Genomic DNA, 12,183 nt, shown 5'->3' with positions numbered 1-12,183 from the left:
ACAAAAACAAAAAACCAAAACCAGATGCAGATCGTTTCACTTGTGAATTCCATCAAACATTTAAGGAAGAAATAGTACCAATTCTACGTGATCTCTGTAAATGCCCAGCAGGTTCACCTTGCCCACAGCCCAGACAGAGCTGATTTATCAAGACAGGGGAGTTGCAGTGGACAAAGGGTAATGCATGCAAAGCCAGCTGTGCAGGAGATCAGAGTTTCATTATTACTCAACTCAGTCTCCTGGAGCATTCCCTTGAGGATCAGAGTTTTTAAAGATAATTTGGCAGGTAGGAGCTTGGGAAGTAGGGAGTCTTGACTGATCAGGTTGGAGATGGAATCATAGAGGGTCGAAGTGAGTTTTTCTTGCTGTTTTGTGGTCCTGGGTGAGATGGCAGAACTGGTAGAGCCAGATTACTGGCCTGGACGGTGTCAGCTCATCCACTGGAGAGCAGGGTCTGCAAAACCACTCAAACACTGTTCTTAGGTTTTACAGTAGTAATGTTATCCCCGGGAGCAATCTGGGGAGGTTCATACTCTTGGAGCCAGAGGCTGCATGACCCCTAAACTGTAATTTCTAATGTTGTAGCTGATTTGTTAGTCCTGCAAAGGCAGACCTCAGGCAAAAAAAAGGGGGTCTTTTCAGGAAAGGACTATTACCAATTTTGTTTCAGAGACAAACCATGAACTGAATTTCTTCCCAAAGTTCGGCCTGTGCCCAGAAATGAACAAGGACAGCTTAAAAGTTAGAAGCAAAATGAGGTTGGTTAGGTCTGATTTCTTTCAGTGTCATGATTTCCTCATTTTGGAAAGGTGGTTTTGCCCCCAAAACATACAAACAAAGGGAACTCTCCCATCATTTGAGGTCAACATTACCCTAATACCAAAACCTCAGGCATTTGAAAATAAGATAACAAATCAGTATCCCTCATGAATACAGAGTAAAAATCCTAAACAAAATGTTAGCAAATAGCATCAAGCAATACAGCAAAAGCAGGTGTCCCCAAACTTTTTACACAGGGGGCCAGTTTACTGTCCCTCAGACCATTGGAGGGCTGCCACATACTGTGCTCCTGTCACTGACCACCAATGAAAGAGGTGCCCCTTCCTGAAGTGCAGTGGGCCCCCCCCACCCCCGCCGGATAAATGGCCTCAGGGGGCCGCATGCGGCCCGCGGGCCATAGTTTGGGGACGCCTGATCAAAAGGATAATGTAATGAAGTGGGTTTATTTCAGGAATACAAGGCTGATTTATCATTCAAAAATCATCCAATGCAGGCTGGGTGGGGTGGTTCATGCCTGTAATCCCAGCACTTGAGAGGCCAAGGCAGGCGGATCATGAGGTCAAGAGATCAAGACCATCCTGGCCAACATGATGAAACCCTGTCTCTACTAAAAATACAAAAATTAGCAGGGTGTGGTGGTGTGCACCTGTAATCCCAGCTACTTGGGAGGCTGAGGCAGGAGAATTGCTTGAACCCGGGAGGCAGAGTTTGTAGTAAGCCGAGATCCCACTACTGCACTCCAGCCTGGCACCTGGTGACAGAGCAAGACTCTGACTCAAAAAAAAAAAAAAAAAAAAAAAAAATCATCCAGTGTAATTCACTACATGAATATGAAAGACTAGCTTGAATGATCAATAAGCCAAGTTTTCAGGTTATGTAATGAATCAAAGGATCTAAGCTTAGACATAGCCATGAAGACCAGGTTGTGGGATTTACTAGAAAGGAGTCAAACAAACAGCTTACTTAAGACAGGAGGAAAAGGCTGGGCACAGTGGCTCACGCCTGTAATCCCAGCACATTTGGAGGCCAAGGCAGTCAGATCACCTGAGGTCAGGAGTTTGAGACCAGCCTGGCCAACATGGCGAAACCCTGTCTTTACTAAAAATACAAAAATTAGCCAGGCATGGTGGTAGGCACCTGTAATCCCAGCTACTCGGGATGCTGAGGCAGGAGTAATAGCTTGAACCTCGGAGTCGGAGGCTGCAGTGAGCCAAGATCACATTACCGCACTCCAGTCTGGGCAACAGAGTGAGACGCCATCTCAAAACTAGGAGGGGATGATGGGGGGCAAGTTTCCCCTCTGGAAAAATACAGAATTACAATCAACTCAGACAGGCTCCTCTGAAGGGACTGCAGAGTGTTCTTCTGGTAGCCTCGTTTCAAGGACTGACCTGCAATTAAGAGGGAGTTGGGGCTCCCCTCTTGAACAGCTGGCCTTTGAGTCCTGGGATGACGCTGTTCCATCCATGCCTGGGGTGGAGGAAGCCAAGGACTCCGGCAATCTTGATTTTCTCAGATACTTAGAATCCCCAAGTGTCAGAGTTTGAAATGGAGCCTGGCTCTTAACCTAATCCAAATGCCCACAGTTGAAGAGAAAGCAAACCCCAGTAGAAGGTGGCTTCTCCAGACTCCTTCCCTTCCCTTTGTTTTGAAATCCAGGGATTTCGAGCTTGTCCCAAGGCAGCCTGTGAGACCCTTGTCCTAACCAAACTGCCCCTCCAACCACTGTATGTTTGCTTTTAAGCTTATCTTTACGCATATAACAAGTCACCATCAAAACCTTTCTGGCCTGGCTTCTCCTCCCTCTTTTCTTGCTAGCTGATGTCTGATGTGGAGAAAACCAATCAGACATAGGCCTTTACACAGAGTTGTCCTGGATTTGTAGACTGGAAGACTGACCTAGCCACCTGCTGTGAGCCTACAGACCTCACAACCAACCAGACAGACACAGACTCTGAGGCCCATCTTCTGTTTGATTCTGTGTAATCCAGCTGAATTCAACAAATTCCTTATAAGATTATAGTAAAAATGTACTGGGCTCCCAATATGTACCTGTGACCATGCCACGAGGTTATGCATTAAAATAGGTACTGTTCTCGTCCTCATTTTGCAGATAGATAAGTAGACTCAGAGGAGCTAAGTAACTCGCCCAAGGTCACAGTCAACACAAGAGCCAGGATTTGAACCCAGGTCTAGCTAACTCCAGTGCTCAGGTTTTTAGGAATGAAACATCCTCCTGATTTAAAATGAAAATTCCTTTCTCTTTCTTTGCCCCCATCTCTGCAGTCTCAAGAGGAGGTCTGCGACTTGCTCCATGCTGCACCCTTCCAAAACATCTTGCCTAGAGTCTACATCAAAGGTAAGAAACCACTACAGCAGCTGAATAACCAGCCAGCATTTGAACCTTGTTCTCACCTCCTAGTCCTAGTTAACTCAGATCTAGTCAGCAAGCAAGAAGGAAGGTTAATCCTTTGGACACCCACTGAATAGCCACAGAATCACAAATTGGAAGATTGACCTAGCCACCTGAATTGAACCTTCAGACCTCACCACTGACCAGACAGACACAGACTCTGAGGTCCACTATCTCTGATTCTGTGTCCTTTATTCTAATTATTCAACAGATTCCTTACAAGATTATAGAAATGACACTCCAGGCCCTGTTCCTTGTTCCTTCTAGAATATTGCTAGTAGAGTAGTGTCTATAAGTTCCAAGTCTAGACAGCATTATACTAGAGATATTCTAGAAGGCAGATGATTCCATTGTTGGACAGATCATAGAACCACTTCACAAGGCAGACGATTCCATTGTTGGACAAATCATAGAACATTTTTCCTTATAGTAAACATTATTCACACTTTCCAGAATCAAGGAGAGCAGTTCCACATACTCCATCCCATTTTTGGAATGCAGATACATCATCAAGTCCTTTGAGAGTTTTTCCTTCCCTAGCTGCCCTGTGTGCCCTGAATCTCATTTTCTGCTCTGTGTCTCCTTTTGCAGAAGGGGAGCGTCTGGAGGTCCGGATGAAACGTCTGGAAGCCAAGTATGCCCCGCTTCACCTGGTCCCTCTGATTGAACGGCTGGGGACCCCTCAGGTACCAACCTTATATAATGAATGGGCTGTGAGCACTGACAGGAACTTGAGAAGGAGAGCATTTGACCAGACCTCACTGTACAGGTGGGGAAACTGAGGCTCAGAGAAGGGAAGAGAATGTCTAATAGTCAAAAGTTAGTTGATAGCAATAGCAACAGGTCTAGAATGAGATTTGCTGACTCTCGGGCCTGAGTGTTTCTTCTGTACCTTGTTATCATGTCTCCTGCCAACAAGTCCTCAGCTTATTTAAATAAGTAGGTACTGTGTCCCTGCTAGGTATCAAGAATTCTGTTACTTTGTCTCTCAAAATTAAAACTCCACATACTCTGTGAGCCAGCAGTTCACTTCTGGACATTTTTGCTAGAGAAGCACTTAAAGGAACATAGATGCTTATGTAACATTGTTAAAGCAAAAACTAGAAACAACCCAAACATCTCTCAGTCAAGCACTGATTAAAATGTGGTAAAGTCATCTAAATGCTAAGCTACTGCATATTACGTATGTACTTAATACATAACGAAAAGGAAAAATTAGATCTTGCTGCGTCAGTTGGATCAAGTAAGTTGCACTACAGTTCACACAGGATGATGCTTTTTTCAAATGCACACAACAAAGCCATCTAAAACTCTTCTGAAAATGTCTGGAATGATGTATACGTAGTTTGTTGTGGTGGCAACCTCTGAAGAGAGGTGACGAGATGGAGTGGGAGAGAGCCTTTTCTGTCGCGTTCTAATGAAGGTGAATGAGCTCATATGTTATGCTGTAATTGTTAAAAACCAGTACAAGTCGCTGTGAACATCCAGATGAGTAAGACAGACTCCTGCCTTCAGAGAATTCGGATTATGCAGGGAGCAGGAAGGAAGAGAAACAGGGGGGAAGGGGAGAAACAAAGGGCACGTGCTGTCTCTTTTCAAGCTGATTTAAGCAAGCTGCACATGCTGGGGGGAGGCAGGGGAAGAATTCGGGAAGAGAAACAGGGTAACTTGGTGAGACAAGCCAGTGCCAACTGTTTAAGAGATTGAGGACTGAAACCCGCTGTTTAACTGGCATTCCGGTGGTCCTCTCTGGTGTTCTCACCAAGAGCAGAAGGACTCGAATCCTCAGCAGAGGGCAGAGGTGGCCTCTCTTCTGGCAAAACATGGTAAGTGTATCTGAAGCACAATGCAGAGCCTCGTCTGCACAGACGTCACGCTAAGGAAGCCACCCCAGCCGGGCACCCTGCATGCCACTAACCTCCTTCTGAAAATGGTGATTGAAAGCTAATTGTGGGGCCGGGCGTGGTGGCTCATGCCTGTAATCCCAGGATTTTGGGAGGCCGAGGCAGGTGGATCACCTCAGGTCAGGTGTTCAAGACCAGGCTGGCCATGATGGTGAAACCCTGTCCCTACCAAAAATACAAAACTTAGCTGGGCATGGTGGCAGGCACTTGTAATCCCAGATATTTGGGAGGCTGAGACAGGAGAATCACTTGAACCTGGGAGGCGAAGGTTGCAGTGAGCCGAGATCATGCCACTGCACTCCAGCCTGGGTGGCAGAGAGAGACTCTGTCTCAAAAAAAGAAAAAGCTAATGGTGGCTGGGTTCTTTGACTCACGAGAGAGAGAACTCAGATACTGTAGAGCACACACATTTTCTTTTTTGGCCTGCGGAGGCTAAACAGAGGAGATCCTCTCCGGTGATTTCCTTTTAGGGAGAAAACCCAGTGAGCGACATGTAAATGTGTCTGCTCCACTGCTGCCGTCAGCCTGCAGGCAGCCCCCGCCTCTCAAGCCAGAGTCTGGCATGTGTTTCCACTTAGAGGACTGTGAATTCCTTCCCTGTTCTGGTGAACACCATTTCCTTGGGACCGATAGAAATCTCAATCTGTCAAATGCTGAGTGTTTAACAAACAAGAGCATAGACATTCTGTGAGACAGGAAATGCCAGTTTTATAAGTCTCCCATCCTTCAAGAAATAGTCAGAACTTAGTCATTGCATTGACCAAAGAAAAATTAACAAAATAATTAACTTCTGAGGTAGTTTGGGCACAGGGTACTCATAAGATATCTAGGTCGGTGACAGAGGAAGTCTGCAACGTAGTTAAAGCTGGGAAGCTTGAGCAGTATTGCATTCTTTGCATTTGTTTGAGACAAATTCAGGTGACCTGGTTTGTTGCCCCACACTATCATGGAAAAAAAGCCTTGGGGCTGGGGAGGTTAAAAGACAGGCATCCTTGTCCCAACTCCACCCCTGACTTATCTAGTGCAAGCCATTTTTCTCCGTCTTTATTTTGCTATCTATGAAATAGGATCATATCTGCTTTACCTGCCTTTCTTGATTGTTATGATGAGCAAATAATAGAAGCATAAGAATTCAAAAACCATTGAGTTCTTTAAGAAGGAATATTGTTATATATTCCTTCTTAAAGTTATAGAGGAGGAATATTGAGATGACTTCAGCACAGCTTCACAAATGTTTTCTCCATCCCCTTGTTAAACTCAGAAAAGAAGGTAAGAAAGAGAAAAAACTCCCCACTGAGTGGAATAGAAAAGAAATAAAAACTATGTTAAACACTCCCCTTTCCATATAACCCCAAGCTACAAACTGAGGGTATTTGCAGGACGCGATCTATAAAGCACATTTTCAAAGCAGAAAATGATAGACGTATCAGAAGACATGACATGAAAGAAAACTCACAACATAAAAAAAATACAATGCTAACACACACGCAGGAAAGCATCTGTCCTTACCAGTAATCAATGAAATGCAGATTCGAAGAATGAGATACAATTTTTCATCTCAAGTTGACAAAGACTGTTTCTCAGTGGAGTATTTTATTTTTATTATTTTGAGACGGAGTCTCACTGTCACCCAGGCTAGAGTGCAGTGGCATGATTTCAGCTCACTGTAACCTCCACCTCCCTGGTTCAAGCAATTCTCCTGCCTCAGCCTCCCAAGTAGCTGGGACTTAAGGTGCATGCCACCACACCTGGCTAATTTTTGTATTTTTAGTAGAGACAGGTTTCACCATATTGGTCAGGCTGGTCTCCAACTCCTGACCTCAGGTGATCCGCCCACCTTGGTGTCCCAAAGTGCTGGGATTGCAGGCATTAGCGGCCTCACCCAGCCGTATTTTATCATTATTATTGAGACAGGGTCTTTGCCTGTCACTCAAGCTGGAGTGCAGTGGCACCATCGTAACTCACTGCAGCCTCAGCCTCCTAGGCTCAAGCAATCTTCCTGCCTCAGTCTCCCAAGAAGCTGGGATGAGTGCACACCACCATATCTGGATAATGTTTTCATTTTTCTAGAGAGGAGGTGTCACCATGTTGCCAAGGCTGGGATACAGGAATATGGATGAGGGTACAAGGAACAGGCTTCACGTAGGTAGATGCATACGGGTCAACTTTGCTTGAAGATAGTTTGCCACTGTAGTAGATGCCTTTGAAAAATATTTATACTCATTGACCCTTCAGTTACTAAGCCTTCATCTTAACAAAATGCTCAGCTGCAGCTCACAAAATGTTATGTATAAGAATGGTGGGCTGGGCACAGTGGCTCATGCCTGTAATCCTAGCACTTTGGGAGGCCAAGGCAGGCAGATCACTTGAGGTCAAGAGTTGGAGACCAGCCTGGCCAACATGGTGAAATCCCATCTCTACTAAAAATACAAAAATCAGCCAGGCGTGGCGGCCCACGCCTGTGATCCCAGATACTCAGGAGGCGGAGGCAGGAGAATCACTTGAACCCACTAGGCAGAGGTTGCAGTGAGCCGAGTTTATGGCACTGCACTCTAGCCTGATCTAAAAAAAACAAAAAACAAAAAACTAACAACCAAAAAAAAGGATGGTGGCTTTAGAATTGTTCTTAATTGTGAGTTTGTAAACAATTTAAGGTAACCAAGTATGTAAGACTAAATGAATTATATCAATGGCCATTAAGTGTAGCCATTCCTTCAACATATTGAAGGAAATGAGTTGAAATTACTGATCTATTTTAAAAAAGCAATGTAGTAATATGACTCAAATTGCTAAATATACATATATACATTCACATACGTAAACAAATCATACATCAATATTTTAAGAATGTTCATTTTGGGTAATGAGGTTTATGAAATATTTTTATTTTCTTAAAACTTTAAGGCTAAACACTTTTTTTTCTTTTTTCTTAACCACTAGGACACCAGGAAAGGACAAACATTTTTCAAAGGAAAGGGAGAAAGCTCGTTATTATTAGGCCCTTTTCATTGGCTGTAGTGGGCGGGGGCACCAGAGTTCCAAGTCTAAAGATTTATAACCATAGTTGCCAGTTGTTCTCTTCCCCACTGCAGGACTGTCTGACCCTCAGGACTGATTCAGATTAACCAAATGTAGATTATTAGTAAGCCAGAACTCTGTATGCATTAATTTGCAAAATAATATTCATGACTTGAGAATAAATTGGGGTCCTTTTATTTACTGAGCGTCTTCCTTGTACTAGGCATTCTCTTTCTGAAATGAGGAGCCCTTTCTGGGGCCAAACAGAAAAGAGTAAGAGTAAAGAGAATACGAACAGACTCAAGTACAGGCTCAGGATTTTTTTTTAACTAGAGATATTTCTAAGCTAACTGTGGCAATCTGAGCGGTTCCCCTCTGCTTACGAGCTGTTCCTGCTGATGAAATCAGGGTGAGTCACCAGGAATCAGGGTTCCCTCTTTCATGTTTAAAACACACATTGGCAAACTACTTCTCCAATTCATCTTTTTCCTAGATTTCAGTTCCTAGTTCTTGTGACAACTACATTCATGGTCCACATTTATAACAGACGCCTGGTATTGCTGTTTCCGGATTTCCTTCCCTTCCTAGATGCAGTTAAAGGTCACCCTCTTCCTCCCTCTTCCTGGGGGCCTCCAGGGAGGGAGCTTACAGGAAAGCCAGGCAGGTGCCTCCCAGCCACCCTGTAAAATGGCTTCTTGGGGAAACCTCCCACTGGGGAGCTGATCCCATGAGTCCCCTGTGGATCTCAGCGTCAGAAAGTCTGCCTTTAGCTTTGTTCGCAGATTTAGAGACCTTATTTTAACCTTAGATTTTAATACTTACCTTACTTTGCAGATAGCTTTCAGGACCTCTCCCCCTACATGCTTTTACTCATAATGTGTGTAGTAATGTTTTCACATCCAGCCTGTCTAGTCAACTGGTTGTTAGATATGCAGTAGCCAGAACCCAGATGAAAAGCCAGTTTACATTAATAGAGGTCATTTGTAATTGTCAGAGAAGCCCTTCTAAAGGAAATCATTATCTGAAATCATGGGCAAATTTTAAAAGATTAATGTATGCTCATTGTAGCACATTCAATTGTACAGAAGTATTTAAAGTCAAGAGTGACAGTCTCACTCACTTCTCCAAGCCCATCTGTTCCCACAGCTGATGTTAGTCTTTCTAAAATATGCTTTACACATACACACGTCACACATACGTTCGTCTGTGGGACTGTACGTTGTCAGTGTTTTTAAGTAGAATTGTGATATGCATTCGTTTCTGCAATTTGTTTTATTCACTTTACAACTTAACCAACAGATGTAGACTACTGGGTCAAATGGGAGCTTTATCACTCACTGGCTGCCTCTCTGAGCCTTAGTTTCTTCATCTGTACAATGGGGATAGGAACGGCATCTACCTCATGGAGTGGAATGGAGTCAGCACCTATCAAGTGCTTAGAACACGGCCTGCTTTATTACCCACACTCAGAAAGCTTAAGCTAGTAGTAATTACAGTAGAAGCAGTGGTACTACTTAGTAGTATCATGTCAGTCTTTTCAATAGCTATCCAGCATTCATTACATGGGTAAATCATCGTTTTAAAAATTAATCCACTACTGATGGTACCTGGATTTTACTTAATGCCAGTAAGACTTACCATGAAACTTCCTTGCTGTTGCATTCAGGATCATCAAGTTAGTGCCCTGCTTTGAAGAAGAGACATCAGTTTTAGTGAATGAATTCCAGGTGCAGCCAGCTCTGGAGTTTGGGAATCTCTGGTGGGAGGTGGCAGATGGGCTCTGAAACGTGGCTAGAAGGTGTGTATGCCCTTCTGTTTCCAGCAAATCGCCATCGCTCGGGAGGGTGACCTCCTGACCAAGGAGCGGCTGTGTTGTGGCCTGTCCATGTTCGAGGTCATCCTGACCCGCATCCGGAGCTACCTGCAGGACCCCATCTGGCGGGGCCCACCGCCCACCAATGGCGTCATGCACGTCGATGAGTGTGTGGAGTTCCACCGGCTATGGAGTGCCATGCAGTTTGTCTACTGCATCCCTGTGGGAACCAATGAGTTCACAGCTGAGTGAGTACTCCCAGAGAAGGCAGGGTCACCCCCAAGCTGCCTGTGCTCCGGCAGGTCATGGGGCTACCAGAGTTCAGCCAGAAACGGGGTTGGGGGTGGCCAGCAACTACTTGTTGAGTGTGTTGATTGCTGCACAGGATACACCTGGAGGCTGAGCCAATTGCGTGTGCAAGAAAGAGCCCAGTAGGGGTTTGATAATAAGACTCACTGCCCACCTCACCGCCACTACACTGTACTACTGGAAAATGAGGAGCCTTTAGGAGTCCTTAGAGCAGAAGGGGGCTAGTTCTTCCTGAACTCACCCAGCTACATGTTGAGGACAGAGTGGAAAGGCAGACAAGCCAAGCCCTCCCTTCCAGCAGCCACGAGCTCTAGGAAAAAGGTTGCGGGAAGGGGCAACTTCCCTGAGAATGTGGTGTTGGTGAGGCCGTTTCAGAGCAGCGCTGGCCTACAAGCTTCCAGCACAGTGCTGGGGAGCTGGGGCTGCTGCTTAAGGGCAAAAGAGATAGCTGAAGGATGACCCTGCTGCCGTCCAAATGCCCATGTCTCTTCAGAGCTGGGGGACTGCAGTCAGAGCTTTGTCAGAACCCAAAGGACTCAGCCTCAACCCCAGCAACATCTGCCCACCACAGCCTGTCCCCTCCCTCTCAGCCTGCCCTGGCCAGTTGGCCTCCTGGTTTGAAATGGCCCTTCACCCCACAGGTGTTCCTTCGGCTCCTTTTAGAGAGTCAAGACAGATTCTCCTTTGGCCTGCAGGGAGTAATCAGCCACAGAAATCTCAAGGGCTGCATCAGTTTTTCCTTGCAAATTCAGAGCTGATTTTTTTTTTTTTTTAACATTGGTGATGCAAAGAGGCTGACACCTCTTTGTGGCTAGAAGGACTTTATATGACATAACTACCATCCCTGGAACTAATGAATCCACCCTCACAGCTTCCTTTGTACCCATTTTATAGATTAAGAGACTTGGCCCAAAGACAGGCCTGCTTAGTAGCTGTACTTCTGGCCCAAGATGAGTCTCCCTCCCTGCCTCCCTTCCTCCCCTACCTCTCAACTCCAGCTGCTTTCTCTCCCTGCTCCTAGGCAGTGTTTCGGTGATGGCTTGAACTGGGCTGGCTGCTCCATCATCGTCCTGCTGGGCCAGCAGCGTCGCTTCGACCTGTTCGACTTCTGTTACCACCTGCTAAAAGTGCAGAGGCAGGATGGGAAGGATGAAATCATTAAGAATGTGGTAAGCAGGCTGAGGCCTGGGCGATGGGGCTGGGCTGACAACCAGGCTTTCACCAGAAAAGCAGAGGACGGGGAGCTGCTCGTGAAGGCCAGCTCCCCACACCGCAGGCATAAAGATACTACAGGCCGGTGACCTGTTTAGAGGAAGCCATGAGTCACTCACTCGTCACCTACTGCCATGAATCAGGTCACCCCCAAGGGCAGGGCTGGGCTCCAGACCTGGAGTGCACCTTCCCTGTCCCATTCAGACTCTGCTGATGCCAGTTTCTCACCTGTACAAATATTCACCAAACACTGGAGTCGTGCAGGGCGCCTGGATGGGATAGGTGCTGGTGTGGGCGAGACGGGCTGCTGTGGGAAGGTGGAGAAGGGCTCTTAAACCAAGCTGAGGGCAGAGAAAGCTTCCCAGGAGAGGGAGGCTGTGCCTGGGCTGAGTCCGGGATGGCCCACAGCAAAGAACAAAGCAGCAGAGTGGGATGTGGGGTGGGGAGGATGCCCCAGACAGAGGAATGGCGACAGCTGAGGCACTGAGGCACGAAGACAGATCGAAGGTGGGGTTTCAGGGACCCAGTGAGAAGATGTTCTGGAACATCTTACCTGAAAAACCCAAGCGGCACTCAGGGGATCGGAGGAATACACTGTATTACACCGGCGGGCCCAGAAGGGTTCACACCCAAAAGTCTGGACCCCGGCTTAGAATAGTACACAGTTTTTACAGTAAGTGGGAGGGGGAGTAACTCAGGATTTTAGACAACGTGGCAGCTTTTTTTTTTTTTTT

General features: G+C 46.0%; 1 protein-coding gene across 4 annotated transcripts in view; it reads left to right on the top strand.

The window, feature by feature from the left end:
- Window positions 1-12,183, top strand: part of CYFIP2 (cytoplasmic FMR1 interacting protein 2) — a 142,609-nt gene that overhangs the window by 125,726 nt on the left and 4,700 nt on the right. For all 4 annotated transcript variants that reach the window (XM_039460643.2, XM_039460642.2, XM_010345340.3 and 1 more), the window contains 4 exons: window positions 3,067-3,139; window positions 3,785-3,879; window positions 9,938-10,176; window positions 11,259-11,406. In XM_039460643.2, the coding sequence (XP_039316577.1) occupies window positions 3,067-3,139; window positions 3,785-3,879; window positions 9,938-10,176; window positions 11,259-11,406 (555 nt within the window). The remainder of the gene's footprint in view (window positions 1-3,066; window positions 3,140-3,784; window positions 3,880-9,937; window positions 10,177-11,258; window positions 11,407-12,183) is intronic.

The sequence above is a fragment of the Saimiri boliviensis genome, chromosome 20, assembly GCF_048565385.1.
Source record: "Saimiri boliviensis isolate mSaiBol1 chromosome 20, mSaiBol1.pri, whole genome shotgun sequence".
NCBI lineage: Eukaryota > Metazoa > Chordata > Mammalia > Primates > Cebidae > Saimiri > Saimiri boliviensis.
Note: the sequence above shows the minus strand (reverse complement) of the source record. Positions and strands in the feature narration are given on the sequence as shown.